The 20876-nt window shown below is 40.1% G+C and overlaps 1 protein-coding gene across 1 annotated transcript; it reads left to right on the top strand.

Annotated features, from left to right (window-relative positions):
• The first annotated feature begins 9606 nt into the window (after positions 1 to 9606).
• LOC120731105 (indian hedgehog B protein-like) lies at positions 9607 to 20141 on the top strand. Its single transcript, XM_040027900.1, has 4 exons — positions 9607 to 13985; positions 15102 to 15259; positions 15579 to 15682; positions 17795 to 20141. The coding sequence occupies exons 1-4, from the start codon at positions 13677 to 13679 to the stop codon at positions 18514 to 18516; spliced, it is 1293 nt and encodes a 430-aa protein (XP_039883834.1). The 5' UTR covers positions 9607 to 13676; the 3' UTR covers positions 18517 to 20141.
• Positions 20142 to 20876: the final 735 nt, after the last annotated feature.

Genomic DNA, 20876 nt, shown 5'->3' with positions numbered 1-20876 from the left:
TATATCAACCCTGATAAATATGCCATAAATGTATTTTGCTTTCCTTGGGCTACTTTTTGACTTGCTGTAGGGGTACAGACGCCCACTAGTAAAACATAGCACGTGGTTAAAAACCTTCAGGCAGACTTCAAAGGCGTATAACAGGAATGACTAGCTGGTGTCTCTAGCTGTCCATGTGTAGAGCAGAGGACCCAAACCATCCCAGCTTAATTTGGCTAGGTTGGTTTGGGTCCACTCCTTAGAGTTAAGCGTTGCTGCAAATTAACAAAAAATTGTTCTCAGTGATTGCCTTTAACCTATGATGGAATATTCCTTTTTTGTATAGGACTGGTTTCCAGGCTGATGATTGAGGATGACAACGTCCACATCCACGGGGCATAAGGGGTCACTAAAGATTTGATGAGTATCAACTTGCGATCACACTCACCAGATCACAATCCAGTTCAGTGCCTGTTGGAGATTTGGGGTCAACATTTTAGATAGTTCTCTCAACCACCATCATCACAGGAAACTCTTTTAGAAAATATGTTTCACTCATTGAAGTTGCTCTGTGGTTGTTAGGTGGGCCAGTACCACTTTTTTTTCTCCTTTGATTTGTTACCCAACTGTACATTTTACATTTTAGCAAGTACTGCATTATTTTATATGCTGTGTCATACATGGCTATAAATAACTTAAATATAAATAACGTAATTGTCAACAGCAGGGTGATCCTACACACAAATCCACTAGCTGGCTGCAGGCAATTTCTGCCAAAAGTTTGCATGCTCTCCTTGTACCTTTGTGGTTTTTGTCAGGTAAAGGCGTGGGAGTGGACCCAAAAGCAGATTCAAATGACAATAAGACAGAGAATTTAACAGAACGTTATTGAACACGGGGACATTTGCTGTGAATGCAGAACTGTAGCGTGAGTCTCTGGCGTGGAGGCAACTGGAACAGAGGGAGAGGGACGTTAATTCCTAAGTGGAGGTAAGATTGGCAAAAGGTAAGTATTGAGTTTGGGAAAGAAAGCCCTATTTGTAGATGGGAGGCTCCGTGAGCGGGGGAATCGAGGGAGTGTCCACCTGAATGAGTATGATGCTCCGACCTTTTATTTCAAGGGATTCCAAAGAGCACGGTGAGCCAGATAGCAGGCAGGTGAAAGTGATTGAGTAGTGGTGGCTCTGAGGAATGAGCACACAGACTGAAACAGTGAGTTTGATGCGACGTGACTGGCATTCAGGAGAAAATAGTGCAGGTGAGTCAACTCTGGGTCTAGGAAGAAATTGTCGGGTTGTAGACAAACTGGCATTGAGTGGAAAGCTGGGCTGGTTTATAATGCTGGCCTGCTAATTGTCATTCCTGGAGGTGGATGATGCAGGTGTGAAAACAGGGCTCTGTGTCCCCATGGGCGGATACAAGAAAACCAGAGGTGTATCCAGGGTGTACCTTGCCTCTAACCCTATGACAGGATAGGCTCCAGCCCAGCTTTAACCGTGAATCAGATAAGTGGATGGATGGATGGATGAATGGATGGATGGAAATCCGGTGTAAATGTGAATGCTTGTCTGTCCCTCTGTGTTAGCCCTGTGACAGTGATGTGTCACAGGATGTGCCCCACCTTCTCTTATGATAGCTATAATGGGCCCTTACCCCTCCATGACCCTAAATTTGATAAGTGGAAGAATATGGATGGATGGATGGTTATTATGAAGTGTTATCACGATCTGTCTGGCAAGCTGATCACATAATACAGTAAGTCCACTGATGGGACAATAATAATAATAATCCCCAGTTAACAAACATCCAGATTTTTTCCCTCCCGAAATAACACAGTAAGACTTGTGCTCTTTCTCTCTTGCTGCCTTATCCAACCATACCCCCCTTCATCCTTCTGCCTTGTCAATCAGTAGAAGGAGGAAAAAGTCATTAAATCTCTCTGTTGGCCATATATGTAATTACAGTCTGCCTGTATGTTGCTAAATACGCCCCGGCGCTAGTCTGGTCTTCCTGGTCATGTTTTTTCCTCCCACCGGTCGTGTTTGAAGCCCTTATAATTGGTGCAGGCAGCGTGTCAGGATTACAGGCTGCTAGTTTGAGACCCCGAAGCCCCCTCCTCCTTCCCTGCTTGGCCCCCCATGCTGATTACCACAAGTTTAAACCCTAAAATCCCTCTTCCCTTTTTGTGTTAGAACTAGATGGGAGATCATTAAAGTCTCAATTTTAGATATTGTACAGTTTATTTGATACAAATTGTGAAAGTTGTTTTATTTTTTTTATTTTTTTTACAGTAGGTGCCATTTAAAGTTTGAATTAAAATGTCTCCAACGTACATAGTGTACTGTTACAGTCTTTTGTGGCTTGTTATCCTCAGTTTTAGGCATACCTTAACAAATAACTACAGACTGTTTCATTCAGTCTTTTTCACTACTTTGTTATGCAAAAAACAAACAAACAAAAATATATATAAATCTTTAGCACAGATCGTGTGACACAAAATGACGAGTGAGATATAATGAAATCATCCAGTGTGGTGATTCCTAAAAGGAGGAGCTGAAAGAGGAAAAAGAAGATCTATACATCCGTGTTTCTCTCCCTCTATAAAAAATTATCAAGGATCACATTGCTACACTTGTAAAGGTTTTTTTTAGTGTGTTAATTAAGTCTGTGCATATTTGACTGGTGCCTCCAGGACGCCTGTGGTCAGTTGTCTACCTCTCTCATGTCACTCTACAGACCTTTTATTCAGAGCACCCCTGTCTAACTACGCAGTCAGTGAAAAAAAATCCTCCTTTGCTGATGCCAAGCTCATCATTTAGGTTTGACCATGTTTTCACCCCAAAACTAGAATTTAGCATTTGAGTGAAATCATTTGACTTAAAAAAAAAGGAAAAAACCCTCTTAATGTGTTTGGATGTAGCATAAAGTTTACAGTGCTATAGGGCTACTTCTGTCTCACTGCCAGTCGTAAAACTCTTGTGGGTTGAGACAAATGAAGGTTGTTTGGGCCATCAAAGCGTTTAAAGTTGAAATGATGGAGCTGATGGTCAGTGATGTCAGAAAAGATGTTGACTTTGTCTGAGTCACAGCAGTTTCTGGTCAGTAGAGCCCCTAATTTTTCGGTCTGTCCGTTGCTGTCTCTGAGTTTGTGTCTCTCCCTGTTAACCTCTCTTACTCTCACATCATCTCACTCTGCTCTCTCTCACATCTAAAAACTGCTGCTCGCTTCTCCAAGTCAAAAGTGCTGAGTGGGGCCAGAGATTATTGGTTTATATGTTATGTTTCTGAAGACACTTCAATGGAAAAATCTTTATTCCAAACACGATCAAATTAATCAAAAATGAAAGATTTTTGTGCCCTACATAACAAGGGCACCTCTTCTTTTTTAGATGAAATATTAAGAGTAGCGGTGCTAATTTCCTTCTCCCTTGTTGGCCACTGCCATATTTGGATGCACATATGACAACACTGTGACTTTTGCAAAAATTTGAAGAAGAGTTGGGTTTCCAAGATTTCATACTGTAAAGAACTCAGATATGATTCTTCTTCAGCTTAAAATCAGAATGAAATACAGTAGTTGTGCTAATTCCAATATGGCTATCTTTTTCATTGATGCTGATATGCTTCATGGAAAGTGAGTTCAGATATTGTTTTGGGGAATGGAGGTATAATTATGATATGGGGTAATGAGGTTGTTGATCATGTATGAAGTCAAAGCCATGTATGAAGCTGTTGTCTGCTGTTTTGTTTTCATAGGCCTATGTGTGCAACATGTTTTTAACAGAAGCCTGGGGGAAGGTAGAAGCTATGCAGAAGTTAGGTCTGCATAATGACTTGTGCTTTGATCAGGTCAAATGCACACTTATGCCGTATCCTTGAATGAAACACTGTCCTGTGAATCCTGTACACTAATTTCTATTTCAGACAGGCTATAAACGAATCTCTGGAAAAACTGTACAGTTTAATATTGTGAAGATGGATTAAACAAATTCATTAAACCAAAGGACAAGAAACTTTTTAAAGCAAGAACTTCAAACCTCGATTTGTAATAGTGCTACCGCTTTATTGTAATCACCCTGATGTGTGTTGTTCACCAGGAATCTGTGAGGTTAAGTGAACATTACAAAAACAGTTTAATGTGGAATTCATTTTTTAACATATGGTGCATGCTAAAACTCCCCCTTCTTCATTAACTTATTTTTCAGCTTTGGGTTTTCAACCAGCAGCTTCTAAGAGGGTTCTCTGGTGTCTCTGTGGCCTTTTCACCCTATTTGCCGAGTTCTGGATGTCACGTAGTGGTACACTGGAGTTTTCAATGGACTTTATGAAAACCATTGTAACCATACAAACAATAGTGAAGTATCCAAAAGGGCCTCTGAATGTGAATGTCTTCATTCAATAAACAGCCGAACAATAAAACACCATGTAATTTCCCCAGTTTCTTTTTGTCCACGGAATAAATATTTCTGTCTTTGCACAAATGAGTCTATGGGTGGGACTGGCAGAGGCCATACAAGAATATTTAATTTCTTTAAATTTGATCAGCTTGACCCTTTTTTCATTCCCCTTTTTTTCTGTTGTTTTGTGGTTGCAGTAGTACTGAATGGTTATCAGCTTTTTATTTATTTGAAACTGGCCAGTTGTTACATTTACTTTTACTTACTGTGCACCACTTCCTTGTGTTCGCTGAATATTTGTATTTTTGTCATAGCTGGATTTCCTTTCTGCCTCTATTATATATCTATGTTAAAGACTCCAGTCTTTCCACTTGTTCTCTGTTACTCTACACCCCCCAACCTTACCCAGAAGCCCCCACCCCCAACCCAGACATCTGTCTCACCGCAGCACAGAGCCACGGTGTGACACCGTGCTATAAATACGAGTGCACACAGACACACACAAACACATACACATATACTATAAATACCATCTCTGTGCAAAACACACTGCTGCAGTATAAATATTTAAGTATAAATGTGTAATGAATTTATTGATATGTTGCCCATGCCAGCAGGCACTGTTTTGAGCCGCAGAGTGGTAAACCAGTGTGGTGGGATTGAAGTGGTGCTGAGGGATTGTGGGGACGCATGTTCCGAGTTAGGCAGCTGACCAATCGGTGGGCTGGAAGCTGGAAGCCGCATCACAAAAAGAGCTACTGATCAGTACCAGTCTTCATAGCCATCCATCTTTCTCTTTTGCTCTTTCCTTGCCCTCTTTCTTTGCTCTCTTCTCTTTATGATCCCTTTTATTCTTTCTTTCTTGTTTTTCATGATTCAACTTTAATTTTTTATCCTTTTATTCCAGCCATTCTTGCCTCAAAAACTTTTATTTACACAAAAAATAGTAACAAAACTCTTCGAGTATGTTTCTGGTTATGAATGTAAATATCTTTTAGTGGAGTTGTTGCTTACTAAAAATCTAGAAACAACTGTCCTAAAATTGTTGGCATCTGTACTGTCTATAGATGTCCGTTAACAGTTTGTTATATTCTTTCTTAGTTTTGAATCTTATGTCTGCAAATGTATACATAAAGCCTGTTAGGTGGAAAATCTTATGATTTAAATGCTTTGATTCCCACCAGATGGAGTAAAAGTGTTAGTTACAATGTGTCATTTTTTTCATCGTTCTAAAAATATGAAAAAAAAATAGTTTCTTTTAGTGTTCACAGTGGCTATTGTACTTTCAGTTCTAATGGGAGTAGCCAGTATCACTTCCTTTTGATAACAATCATGATTTGTCCTACTGTGCTCAATAAAATTGTTCCAGAGTCCCAATTTCCTTCCTTCGTAGTAGCTGTTCCACTCTCGTAAGTATTAGCCTCATGGGAAAGTATCTGAGTGTATATTTCTATAAATACCCCCTGTGCAACAAGTGTTCTGGAAGAGCTGGACTTCCAATGTTCAGTTTTTTTTAACAAAAGAAGTGACTGCACCATTAGACAGGCGCTGATCCTAATCCTATATAAGATTCATTTTTGACTTTTGTCCAGAAGTGGAGCTTAGCTCTAGATGATAGTTGTGGAAGTAACTTTGGCAGTATTTTCCAACATCATCTGTGTTACTCGTGACACATCCTTATGTTGTGTTGGTAAAAATTTCAAAAATTGGATAGTATATTATCCCTTTTTTTTCTGATGTTTGACCAAGTGAGTTGGGCTGTGTCAAACCAAAATTATATTTACTATTGGATTTACACATATGTATTAACTTTTGTACAAGCTTTGGAATATATTCAAAACATTATCCAGAACAAATGTTAATCTCACTTCAAAGAAACCCACAGCAAATGAATCTTCTCCCCAGAATAAGTTGTTGATGGCAACAGATGTCGAGATATTTTGCCCTAAAACTTCTCTGGGGCTGTTATCCATTAGACACTTTAAACAGCCCTGCATATTCCTGGTGTCTATCGTGCATTTTGTGATGGATCACTCCTGCAGGTGAAATGATGAGTTTCTCATCACTTGATACTTTCACTTCCTTTCCTTCATTTCCATAACAGGGCTTTGTTTCTGCTGCTTTGGTGATCTCACTAGTGTTATTGACAGCAATCTTGCATATGACTGTCAGGTTGAGGTCTGGATCACTGCTTGACATTTTGTGTTTGTGTGAATGATGTAACACCCAGCTCAGCTTGCATAAGATTTTGGTTTTTAAGGGATTAGCATGTCTACACCTGTCCATAATTACTCTGAGCGCTTTCAAGATTCAATCAACAGAACAAGCTACCTTGGTGTGACTCTGTTTTCTTTGTTTTCTCTGGCAAAACTGCAGCTGTAGCACTGGTGAGCATCACCAACATCAGGAACAAGATCGAGATCTCCTCTTCAGAGCCCAGCCTTGATTTCTTGAGTCTGCATGGTTTCATTTGTGCGTCACTTGTACTGACACACAGATCCACAGCCTGAGATAATGGCTAATGGGCTACATATCATTTGAAACTGCCAGGCTGGACCTAGAGCAGAACTGTGAGTGACCCTTACAGTCTCTGGAATGATGCACTAGCATGTTGAAGAAACCTATAGATCTTGTTCTAGCTGAATGCACTTTCTATAAAATTAATGTGAAGAAAAATGTGGTATCTTACAAATTAGTGCAATGCTATGAAATGAAAATAGCCTAAGGGATTGTTTTCAGCTGCTTGTTTTTGTGTTTCCGTTTGCATTTTCTCTTCCTGTTTTTAAACAGATCTTTCGGTCATCCCACTTCCCTTCCCTTTACTTTCTCTGTCTTCCTCTGTGATTCTCCCATCCTCCTTGCCACACAACTCTTCCCTGTGTTCTCTCAAAGCCAAGTTTCTATGTCCTTCTTCCAGCTCCAGTCATCAAAGGTCACTACATCTCTGATTAGGGCAAGTGACTGTACAAAAACCTATGTGTGACAGTAACTTGACTTATTTGAAAAGTTGACTTCTATGGAAATACTGTTTTCATGTCTGTCTCATGCATTCATTCTGTGTTTATCTTTGAGCAAGCATGGTAATCATGTTGTCACAGCTGATTTAAGGGTGCCCTCTCTGTCTCTGTCTTTCTCTCTCACTGGATTTCTCTCGTTCTCTTTTCCACCTTACATTTTTATGTTTTATCTTTCACATCCGTACTTTTCTGTTCTCTTTGTCTTTGTGCTTGTTTGCGTCTCACCATTTTTCTCCATCTTTCGTTCCTCCCTCTCTTTCTCACTTGCTCTCCTCCCCCTTCACTTTCTTTCCCTTTTTCTGCCCAAAGTTCTGGAGGCCAGCTGGCATGGTTTTCTAGTGGTGTAGTAAAATATAAATATAATAAGGACGTTTTTGAGCTGGTGAATCCATTCTGAGCAGAGAAACATCACCACAGAGCCCACAGATGTGGCACATACTCAGGAGAGAGAGTGAGGGATGGAGAGAGGGAGGAGGGACAAATCCCTCATTTGACATTGAGAATACAGCAGCAGCATTAGGCTGCATTATTGTTGACATTACCAAAGTACTAGACATGTTATTAGGACACTTAATAATACTCATTTCCAGACCCATATTTTTATTCTGGGAGTGGAACGGAGTAGCTATGTATGATTCATAGTTAGGAAGAATCTTTTTTTTATTGTTCATCTTCTCAGATTACTGACTATATAAAACAAAGTATTTTTGCACCTCTTTCTTAAGGGCCATGCTCCTTTTACACCAACTTTCTTCTGATTTGCTGCACCTTGAAAACAAATGGTTTGTATAACAAGGGGGTGAGGCTTCTGTGCTAGCTAGCCAGAGCAGTGTTCCTGAGATGATATCACCTCTGTCTGACATCACATACATGTCAAAGAGTTTGAAAATATGGATGGAAAGAGTTTCAATAAATAAATAAGTAAATTAAAAAAACACAAATGGAGCAAAACTGCCAACCTGTCCAGGGTATACTTTACCTATCACCTTATGACAGTTGGAATGCAGTCCACCTCCCATAACCCTCAGCTGGATAACTGGATGGATCGATGAATGAAATGGCAAATTTGGAGCAGGCCATTTTTAATATAACATTTCACTGTAACATGAACAAACACGTGTTCTATAACCATATACAACCAACCCCTCCCCCCCATGGAGTGGTTTTTATTGGCATTTTAATATGCAATATCTATATTTACTTTACTAAGTGCAACCTTGTAGAAAAGCATTAATGCTTATCTAAATGTTGCACATGTTCATGTACATGCATGCATGCGTGCATGTGATCTCTCTATTTAACAACTTGTGGCTGTGTCTATACCTGCAGTTGGGTACTTCTGTATGCATGTATTTGAGTGCATGCATGTGTGTTTCCATCTCTCCGTGGCTATGTGTTTAATGTCAGAGCACAGCACAGCCTACTTCAGTCCCCTGGGTAGCTCTTTGTTTGCTTTAGCCATGCGGTGGCTAGCCTAGCCCGCTAACTCCAAGACACATTTAGCCTGGGCTCCACTTTTATATCATCCTGCTTTTATTTTCCTTCTGTCTGCTCTTAAACCAAACACTCTGCACTGAACTGGACTTTAGCAAGACTAGTATTGGTGCCATTCTCAACCATTGACAGACAGGTTTGGTCAGTGTGGTTTTCACTGGCTGACATGTTAGCTCCAGCTTACCATCTTAACTGCTGGCACTGGCTAAGTGGCACTCACTGCCAAAAAAAATATATGGTAAAATATATAAAGGCTACAGATAAGCTCAGCATGCCCACTTTGTTTTATCTCCTTGTTTTGGAAGATTAAGGCTTAGAAGATTTCATATATTCTCACTATGCTGCTTAGAAGCCGACTACATATAGGCATAGTTTTAGGTGTTTATTGCGGTCTGGGGTTTGATGCTGGAGTGTGTGGAGGGACAGAAGAAGAAGGAGGAGGAGGAGGAGGAAGAGGGATGGTGGTTTTAGCCACCAGCTGTTGTTACCTTGAGCATAACGTCCTTTAACCCCCATTACAGCAATCCACCACAAGCCACAAACACGCTAGCTTCAACTGACTGAAAAACAACCCAAACTCACTTGTTTACTAGCTAATGTGCCAAGCCATTTGCTGTCTCTTACTCATTCAAACACTCATTCAAAAACTCTGTTTTTTTAAATCAACTTCTTAATTTACATCTTGCTCTCTCATTTGTCTATCCAAATTTCCTGACATAGTCACAGTCGCTTTGTTAAATTTTCTCACTGTCTTTCATTATGATTCAGTTTTTCTGTATAATCATTTCTAACATCTTTTCCATCCCTTTCTTTTCACTTCCTTTTGGAATTTTCTTTCATCTGTGTCTTCCTCCTTTTGCCCGATTCAGAGCCTTTGTTGGTTAGGGCCCCGGGTATGCGTGGGTAACCCCGATGCCCATGCAAAGGCTGTGGACTCATTGAGCCTCAGTGTCAGCAGATGAAAGCAGAGGGAGATTCTGGGGCTGGCACCCATCTCCTTCTGTCCTGCCACCATGGTCTCTTATTTCACAGAGAAAATTAATAACTTTAACAAACATCAATGAATGAGGGCCTGATGCTTGGTTGGTTTGTCGGCTGGCCTGGCATATGTGTGTGTACTGTGTACACATGCCTAGATATGTGTGTCTTTGCGTTTACGGTTGTGTGTTTGAGCTCATACCTTACTTTATGTGAACCATTTTAGTTCTGCTGAAAGAGCCTGACAGGAATAGTTTACAGGAATAGTGTACAGCAGAGAAACTGACAGGTTGATGAATAGTAACAGCGAGACAAGATTTTGGGTGGGGGTGTGTCAGGCTCCACTTTGGTTTGATCTGATCAGAATGTTGTCTTCTTGAAACGCCATAGTGTCGTCTTTTGAGGCCAAGAAGAACTGAGAGATGGATGGATGAAGGGAGGGATGGATGGATGGGAGAATGTGACCACTTCTGAGGCATTGTCGACAGCCACGCTGAATAGGCAGCGGGCCTGCCTGGAACCACGCCTGTATTTATGATCTTCAAAGGAAGGATGACACACACACGCTCACGCACATCCACAAATTATTGATAGTTACAGGAAAACACATGCTTGTGCAAGTGTGGCACATGCAAATTTGAATATAGATTTCTTCTCACACATAATAAACAAAGAAAAGCAATTCTTACATACATGGCGCCAGCACAAGTACCACCGCTGATAATGTGTATGTAAGTGGTCACAGCAGGTCAGTTTTAGTGAAATGTGCATTGCTGTTTAGCTATAAATGGCACCTTTATGGTCAGAATGGTGCAAAGGTCTTTACAATGCCTATAGAGGTTTCACACGTGAAGTTGTCCGCCACATTATATATGAAACAACCACTGGGGAAAATGTGTATTGTAATGTGTAATGTGTATTATAAGTAAGAATAAAAAAGTCCCCAATCTGGAAATGGAGAAAGTTCACCTTCAGTGTAAAAGTTGTGCCTTAGCGCTGCAGTAAACACATTTCAAAGGTGCAACTTTTACTTTCAAGCAAATATTTTATAGTTTCTTGGAGAGTTGGTGAGTGTTTGCAAGCACAGACATTCACTAACTACAGAGCACAGTGACAGTCTGATAGCAGTGAAACCAAATAAATTCCAAGGAGGTCAAGAAATACACCCTACAACATACACAAGAAATCAAGAAAGTTTTTCCTTTGTAAATGTTGGTTGGGAGGAAGGGGAGGTCACTGACTGCCTATGTGATTGGAGCTTTAGCAACCAATTTCACAGAGACCTCCATCAACCTTCAGCAACCACTCAAGAACCAGTCAGGGAATAGACTACACATTTTTACTGGTTAATGGTGGTTGCCAGTTCAGATTCTAGGCCTGTGTGATTGGGATGTTACATCGCCACACATCCAAAATGGCAGAGAAGTTAACCTCGCATGGTTAGCTGACATGTGACTGAAAAATCTCAGTACCTGCATCAGCATCTGCAACTGGTGCAAGAACAAAAATGTGCAAGATGCTAACTTGGTGAATGATAGCATTTTCGGGGTTCAGTCTTTTGCTGCTTAGGAGAGAAAAGGAACTAAAAACTCCCAATAATGTGATATTTAAAGCAGTGAGGCACAGTTAGCTTGGCTATCCCTGAATTATCTGAATTATCTCTGATAATTATGACACTGGATCATGCGGTATGCACATGTAGACACAGATTTTTGGCTGTGAAGTTGACTGGTGGCAGCATGTGGCAGCAGTTGACTGGTGGAGACTTCATGAGGTTGCTAAACTGGTGAAAGAAATACGCTGTTTTACGTGAAGAGTGGGAAAATGTCAAACACTTAGAAAGACATCTTCATGTTTTGTTAATAGGATAAGCAATCCAGAGGATGAACTGCAGATATAAGAACTGCACATTTATATTAATTCAATCATAATTTCACAGACACCATCCATACATCCATGATCTTCTTAGCTGTGAGGAAGTAAATAAGTTTACTGCCCAAATAGTGAAACCTTTCTTTTATTTGTTAACACTGCTACGGTTTAAGGAACAGTCATTAAAGGAAACTCTTAACAGTGATATCTTTGAAAAGTCACTGATCATGCCCCCAAAAAGCTTTTTATTCCTGGAGTAGCAAAAGTTCCCGATAAGATTAAACTGCATTATGGTAGCTATTCCACTTTGCGAAGCTAGAACCAAATTTGGCAAAACACTGACACCTCTATCTGACAAATTTTGATTTATTTGAACTAGTCTGCATGCTCCATACCAGGAAAAGTTTAATGAATTTACACAAGTGTCAGTATGTGCTCTGTTTCAGCTTAAAGGCAAAAACAAAAATAGATGGCTGTTTACTCTGTGTGAATCTCTCTATTTGCCTTTCAGTGTCCCATCAAGACACATGAAAAGCAGTGTTGCAGCAAAAAATACTTTACGGTGTTTACAGACACAAATAATAAAACGTAAACTGTGGAAAGCCTCAGCCTTGTACAGTTTAATTCATTCCAAGGAGCCAGCATTGAGAAACAGTGGTGAGACCACTGATTTTCTGCTGGCAAATATTTGAAGAGCTAATTTGGAGGGGTTGGGTTTGCTTGTGTGTGTGTTTGTGTGTGCATGTGGATGTGTGCTTCACCTATAGGCAGCAAGAGAACCAAGTAGCCAAAAGCTTTTAAATTAAAGATGTCCATTTTAGAAAACTGACATAAAGTTAGTACTATTGGTTATTTATTAGAGCACTCATTTAAGACTAATTGTCCCTGCTGTAACTCAGTCAGTCAACTAGCCGTTCAACAATCTGTCAGTCAGTCAGCAAATCAGTTTTTCTGCCAAGCAATCTACCTGCTAAACATCCAGGCAATTAGTATGTCTCACCACTGGTAATTACCCTATTACGCAGTCAGTCATCCAACATCAAGCCAACTAATGACCCTTGATCTTTATGCAGCCGGGAAAAATTGTGGCAGTCTACTCCAGGAAATTGATTGCTTTAATTGATTGTGATTGTTGTTTACAATGTAAAACAAAAAGCAGGGCTGTCAGAGTACAGAGCTGTCAAGGGCACAGAAAGACACAGACAACAACTGGAAATGTGAAGTGGCAGCAATAAAGGGCAAACTTGTGTTTGCTGCTTGCCTGTCTGCCAGCAGAGTGTGGACAGGACTCTCCAGTGCGCCCTGTGCCCAAGAGGGGCGGGGTGGGTGGCAGAGTATAGGAACAGAGGGAGCAAAGGAGAGAGAGGAGGGCAGGACTGGCAGGGTGCGGTCTGAAGTGGCAACAGATCGTTTTGGATCACTCAAATCCCTTCAATTCAACTGGAAAGCTGCAGCTTGTTGCACGCCGGCCGCATATGGAGAGGAAAAGCCTTCAATCCAGAGAGGGCACCAACCAAAGAGCAGGCAAAAGTGGCTGCTGTTATGACAGTTTCCCAGAGGAAAAGAAAGAGGGGGAGAGAAACCACAACACTGCAACTTGGATATCAGTAACCGCTCTCTCTCTTTAACTCTCTCACCCACCAAATCGACTTTGAACCTGTTTGTTTAAAATGCACGGACTTTACAGCCTGCACACTTACTGTTGATTCTGTAAGGCGGTGCGAGCGAAGTTTCTCAATACAGGGTCGATGTTCTGGAAAAGCTAGAAACTTTTTGGTATCCAAATGGTGCCCCGTGCAGCCGAGGTGCTGAGCTTCTTTTATCCGAGTTTTTCGGACGTGGATTTGCAACTGTCACGGACGATGGAGTCGGTAGCCAAACCGCGGAGGTACTGAAGACATCTCTCTCCCCCGGGAGAGTCCTCCCTCCCCCCGGGGCGATGCGGATCTCCTTCCTCCTTCTCACCGCCTCTCTGTGTGCCTTGGTCCTCCTCCTCCTCGCACCTGCCTCGGAGGGCTGCGGGCCGGGGAGGGGGTACGGCAAAAGGCGGCTCCCGAAAAAGCTCATCCCGCTTGCCTACAAGCAGTTCAGCCCAAACGTCGCCGAGAAGACCCTAGGAGCCAGCGGGCGTCCCGAGGGCAAGATAACACGCAACTCCGAGCGCTTTAAAGAGCTGACGCCAAACTACAATACAGACATAATCTTTAAAGATGAGGAGGACACGGGCGCCGACAGGCTAATGACCCAGGTGAGAAGGGGGATGAATGAGTAGCCTACGTATACGTTCGCAAAGATGCGATACAGGCCAGAGTGCCTAAATATACCTGGTATTGCAAAAGGGGGGAAAGCTTTCTTTCTTTCTTTCTTTCTTTTTCTTTTCTTTGTTTTTATAAAGAAAGAATCGGTTGAAAGTTGATTGTAGCAAGCATACCACAAGGAGTTGAGTGACTAGGTTAGTTACACTGTTGCATACAGTTGTCTGCTCAATATCTCTGGTCAGTCAGATGTTTGAACTACAGTGATTGATTTCATTGACTCCTGGTCCTCTGGGTTTTGCTGTCTGACATACTGAACTGTTATAGACTTTTAGTGTTTCTTTTAGTCACGCACCAAGTGAGTCTCGTTCGTCGCCAATCTGCACGGTTTTCATGCCTAGACATAAACTTCGGTGTGCGTAAAGTCACCGCCTTTGGGTCCCGGGGCATCTTTTCCCATCAAATATTAATGTCAGTGCTGTTTTCATATCACAATGTTCATTTGGCCAACAAGCACACACCTTAATGTAAAAAAAAAACCCCAAAACACCCTGTTTTTTTAAGCTCTTTTTTTAATTGTGAACCTTTAAACAGATCGGCTAATTCATTTAATCCTACGTTCATTCATTGATCAAAGAACTAACATAAACCACAATAATAATGTTTCTAACAATCTGGAAAAAACCCACCTGGCACATTTTTAATGTACAATGACTATTTGCAGATTCTTTTGTGTTTTTTTTTACAATCTGAGGTATCCTGTATTTATTTTGATGATTATTATTATTATTTTAGTCACTCATGCTTTCCTGCTAGTTATCCTAGCTAGTTATCTTACTGGGCTCTGCTGTTGTCATCCATGATCCATCTATTGTTACCACATAATACCCCTGATTAACAGACTTATCAGAAACAGACTGTCCACACTGTAAAATGTTTTTTCTTTTCATTTGTTGATTGCCACAATGTAATCATTCTTCAGAGACATTTCATTGCAATAAATGTTTCATATACGTTTCTTCTCAAGTTTAAGTGATACTGGGACTAGAAGATTTCTTTATGTTTCTAACAGTCTGCTTTCCTTTTGTTCTTGTTTGTTCCTCTCTTAGCGGTGTAAAGACAAGCTAAATTCTCTGGCCATCTCTGTGATGAACATGTGGCCAGGTGTGAAGTTGAGAGTGACGGAGGGCTGGGATGAAGATGGTCATCATTCAGAGGACTCATTGCATTATGAGGGGCGTGCTGTCGACATCACCACATCAGACAGGTAGGCTAGAATAAGTTATGTGCTGTGAATAGGCCGGGCGTTGGCCAGAGAACATTTAAACTGCTTGTAGTGCGTGAACTGTGACACTCAACAAGTTAAACTGTCAGTTAACTTATCTGCAATGTGATGAGTTGGTAAACAAATACACCACATTTTTTTAGCTGATAGCAAGTTCACATATTTTAGTCTGAATGTGGGAAAAATTCCTTCCTTACAACTTGTCTACATAAATGTCAAAGTAGAAATGGTCTTTTTTGTGAATTTTAATTCAGATGGACTCATGCTGGAAATTAACTATAAATTTTTGTCCTCCTGACAGGGACAGGAATAAGTATGCTATGTTGGCTCGCTTGGCTGTAGAAGCTGGATTTGACTGGGTCTATTACGAGTCCAAAGCCCACATTCACTGTAGCGTCAAGTCAGGTAAGAGATGGAAATTAGAACAGTGCACAGCATGTATGCATTATCAAAGTACCTCTTTGTGTGTTTTTGCTTTTGTGTTCAGCTGTTATTACTACTAATGAGGCTGATGCTAGACCATTTGACAGTGAGCCACTAATGGTTTAGTTTCCCATTCATTGCCTTTATTAACACTCTGGGTGTGTGCTTAAGTGTATGGTCTACTGGGAGCCAATCAAAGCAGGTTGTGCACCTGTGCTCTTTGCCCAGTTTAGCCTCACATGTTGGTCTTAATAGATGTTGTATAGTCATTATGTAAATCGTTAGTTATCAAGGTTTTAGGATATTTAGCTGTACAACATGTGGATGAAATGAATGAAAACAAATGTAAGTAGGCTTTTCTGCATTCAGTGCAAGACTAATGGCAGCTAATACTCTATATGTAGTACCACATTTGTGGTCAAAAACCATGAAAGATATATGGTGGTTAAATTAAAATACTTAAATTGCTTGACATAATAGTGTTTTCTGTATTCTTGACTGTATATTCAATCTGCATTTTTGTAGTAGATCCATAATATTTCAGTACACATACTTTATCACATACTTTCTTCATGCAAACAATAGCTGAAAGCATTCCACCTCCAGCTATTCTAACTTTTAAGACACTTAAGAAATCCATTTACCCATGTCTGGTACCACCAGTTATTTGATGCCAAACTGCATTCTAGCAGTCTGATGAGGTTAGTAGCCTGTGAGATGATTAACTCTCTCTTTGTTCGCTATTGCTTTTCCTTCAGTAGGTTTCTCTGAGATCGCTTATCTGAGTCTTATCACCCCCTGGTCTCTGCAGCCTTCAGGCTTACCGACACACACCTTGGACAAATATTTGGCTGCCTTAAGACAGCCCTCTCACACAAACACCCACGCACATTTATACTGATTCATTTCTGTTTCACAATTTTTTGCATTAATTATTCTATTCTATTCTATTCTATTCTATTCTATTCTATTCTATTCTATTCTATTGTTCTCCCAGTTCATTTAAGACGGTAGTACCATATAATGCTTAGTAATAGCAGGATTCTTTGCTAAGATTCGAGCCCATTGTGATGTCTCAGTGTGTATAGAACCGCTGAGACTGGGGCATGTGACCCAGTTTAAAAACAATATCTAGAACCAGAGTCTGTGTACTTTCCTGGCTCTCTGACCCCAGGCCGTGCTCTGACTGTGGTGATACAATCAGCTGGTTATCCATTAGCTCTTGCCGACTACCCCTTTTTGCCACCTCATCTCGCTGCGTCTTAAAGGGCCAAATAGCTCAGATATACTCTGCAACACTGTCACTTCGGCAATAGCAAAATAAAATAGTAAAACAAAGGATGTTTCTCTGTTATTACTCTGCTAACTGTTAACATGAAAAATCTGCTTCAGAAAGATAGAAATACAGTACATGTACATACCATGGCACTGAACACTGTTTCCATAACAGAGGGCAATACATGAAAAATATGAAGTTACAGCATTGGCTGATATTTTGCTTTGTTGTCTTTTTTTGTAAGATTTCCATTACCCCAAGAAATTGATTTGCCTTAAAAAATGTTTTGGGAACTATTTCATGTATTTCAAATTATATAAATTTATTGTAAGCATTATAAAATGGTTACAATGACACATAACCATATTTAAAGATTGCCTCACACAATGAAAGGACAAGTAATAGTTTAAAAATCCAGCGATCAGCTCTTAATTGGTTTGTTTAAAAGCAGATAAAAACATTATTTTTCTGAAGTGGGTTTCTGTGTGTGCATAGTTTCTAAGCACAAGAAGAGGGCAAGAATCAGACAGACAAGAAAGCAGTTTGAACCTTGACTTTGAGTCATAATGTATACATGTGTTAACAATCCACCACTAATCCACTGAGATAAAGTTCTTCGAGAGTCAAAGTCTTACCTGCTTTATACTCAGTGACCCAGAAAAATGTGAAATCCCTGTAGGAGACCAAATGCCGCGGTGCCTGTCCTCCTCTCCTGAGAGGACCTCCAACATTTCTCTCTCTTTATGCTTTTCATTCTTGCATTAGCACTAAATAATTACAAATAACATCATCATGTCTTTTGTTCTTCAATTCAACAGAACACTCTGTGGCAGCCAAAACCGGTGGTTGTTTCCCTGGTGACGCTCAGGTTGTCGTTGAAGGTGGTGCTGCTAAACAGATGCGTGACCTCCTCCCTGGTGATCGGGTCTTGGCTTCCTCAACAGCAGACGGCCATGGTCCTTTTCTCTACAGCCCAGTCCTATCCTTTCTGGACCGCCAGCCCAATGCCTCAAAGATCTTTTATGTTATTGGGACTAATGCAGGATTCAATATTACTCTCACAGCTGCTCACCTGATCTTTGTCACAGACTGCACTGCTGGGCTGAATCAGCAAGAGGAAGAGCCGTTATCGGGTTCCACGTGGGAAGGCAGGCCTAGATGGGGAGTAGGTCAGAGGACGGTTTTTGCCAGCGAGGTCCAGCCAGGACAGTGTGTGTTTACATCGGCAGGGGAAGTGAAGTCACAGCCAAAACTTTCAGTTGTGACCTTTGTGAGCGAGCAGAGGAGCATTGGCTTGTATGCCCCACTCACCCAGCATGGGTCTATAGTGGTAAATGGTGTATTGGCATCTTGTTATGCTGCTGTGGACAGTCACCATTTGTCCCACTGGGCCCTGGCCCCACTACGACTCTTCTACAGCCTGATTGGGCCATCAGAAGCACAGAATGATGGGCTGCACTGGTACCCTTGGCTTCTACATTGGCTAGGGAAAATGCTGCTGGATACTACACACTTCCACCCCTGGTCTGTTGAACAATGACATAGATAAGAGGCGCAGAGACATGTTTCACCACGATGTCTTCTTTCAGTTAACACTAGTATGGAGCACTAGAACGCAAAGCACAACAACCTTTCTTTTCACAAGAAATCAACTGAGGGACCACCAAAGGCAATTCATTTTATAATGTAAATATGTTTTGTAGTAACTCCACTTGCCTGTATTTGCTGTACTTCAACAAGTTCTTTTGTTGTTCATGCAAACGAGATAAAGAGAGAAAATGAGACAGGACACATTATTCTAGTAACAGAAATATGGAAAAATAGTATTTCCAGTTTTATTCATTTCCAAAAAAATGTAATAGACATGAAAAAAAGTCTGATTTCTGTTTACCACAGATCAAAAACAAAGATTATACTAAAAAAAATTGCTGAGAAGTGAGACTGTCGGGTTTTTATCCTTCCTTTGTACTGTATTTACTCCAATCTGACAATATTTGAGCTTATTGATACAATTTTGTGAAACCTCTTTAGTGTCTCAGGCTTAAGATGAACACACAAAGAAAAAAAGAGGAGAAATTAGTGACTGAACAAGGTGAGATGTGAAACTTTAAATGTACATAGGTATTTATACAGTTAACTCATGGACTTTACTTAGTTTACTGTTAGATTCATCACTGCAGTAAATTCACTGATTCTTTACTCTTCCTTTTAGAGTCTATATTATATATTAGCAAATAATTTACAGAAAAATATTTAACTAGACAGTTTATTAAGTTCATTACTTTGTACATGATGAGATTAAATGTACTGGTGTTGCATTGTTTTTTGACATCTGAAAAAGGGCTTTGTTGTAACAACTGGATGGCGGAGAAAGAGTATGAATACACAGTATTTGTGTTACACTTTGTACACATACTGTATAATTCTACTTCACAACATTTGTCACTTACTGATGCAGGATTGATTAAAGGTGCTATAGTGGCTGCCCTGTCTCTGCCATCCGTTTCTACACGACTTGATTGTGTTAAACAAATTTATGTGGCTCATTTAAACGTCTCCTTGTTGATTATCAGGTGTTTTTAATTTAAAACTTTTTTATTTGTTTTTCATTGTTTCAGGTTTCCAGTTTTCAGATCAGTACACTCAGGCTGTATTCAACTACTGTATTAAGTAGCTAGCTAGGCATCATATTAAAAACAGTACTTATTTTTATTCTTAAGCGTTTAATAGGTGTTTATTTGAAACTTTGCATGGTCTTTTTTGACTTCCGTCTTTATACACTTAGCAGTATGCCAAGCAGGTCTAATCTTTTTTGTTAAATGGCTTATTGGAGATGAATAGATATGTAATATATAGTTCATATTTCCCGCATGCCCCTCCCAGTTGAGTTGCTATGTGAAGACTCAAACATTGCAGTCGATCTGGAAAATTGAAGGCATTCTTTTGTATGACTGCTCAAAGATTTGTCACATATGTATATTAAGCTATTGTTGGAGAGACTATTTAAAGATCTATTTTTTAAAAAATGTAAATGTAATATTTTTTCTGGCAACTCTGTTCATAAAATTTTGAATTTGAAATATAAAGGTTTTCTCTTGTTTGTAAACTAAAATCTGTTGTGCTTTTATCATAGCAAAAAAAAATCTAAACGAGATCGTGACAATACAATACAAAGTATCATATAGATATAGATTATCTAATAAAGTAATAAAGTGGCTATTCTGCTTGTTGTAATAGAAATGCTTTCCGTCTTTTCAAGATCTATGCTAACAAAATGGACTAGCAAAAGGATTTCATAGATAAAACATAAATAACCTATTGGTCACTTTATGAAGTGATACATCTATAACTTAATATAACAGCAGCTGTGGTTAGGGTGGGCTGCTGTTTGGTTTCAGTACCAAGGACAGCAGCTCTCAGCAAAGCTCCTCTTTCCTCCCCTTGATGCCTGAAAGCTTTTTCTTTTTTCCAGGATAGGAAATTAGTCAGTGAGCACAGTACCCCCTGCTGGATGCTTCAGTATTTGCAGAGAAGCAAGAAGAAGAAAGAAGGTCCTGGCTTTAAATCCATTCTGATTCCTTTTTAGGTGTTTAGCTTTCTTCCCACAGTTGCAAAACGGAGGTAGGTAAGGATAACTGGTGATTCTGAACTGGCTGTAGGTGTGAATGTAAGAATGAAGGTTTGTCTGTTTCTGGATGGATGGATGTCATGAAGAACAACACGCTGAACACAACTTGTTTTTCTTAGCTGAAGAAAAAAACATGAATTAGTGAGAAGTACTTTAAAATTTTGTTCACTTTGTTCACATGACCAATGACCACAAATAATGAGCAGAGGGAGAACTGTTTTTTGTTCCCATCTATCTATATATAGTTATTTATTAGACAAAGAACAAAGTGT

Source organism: Simochromis diagramma, unplaced genomic scaffold (assembly GCF_900408965.1).
Source record: "Simochromis diagramma unplaced genomic scaffold, fSimDia1.1 OVJJ01000343.1, whole genome shotgun sequence".
In the NCBI taxonomy this organism is placed as follows: Eukaryota; Metazoa; Chordata; class Actinopteri; order Cichliformes; family Cichlidae; genus Simochromis; species Simochromis diagramma.
Note: the sequence above shows the minus strand (reverse complement) of the source record. Positions and strands in the feature narration are given on the sequence as shown.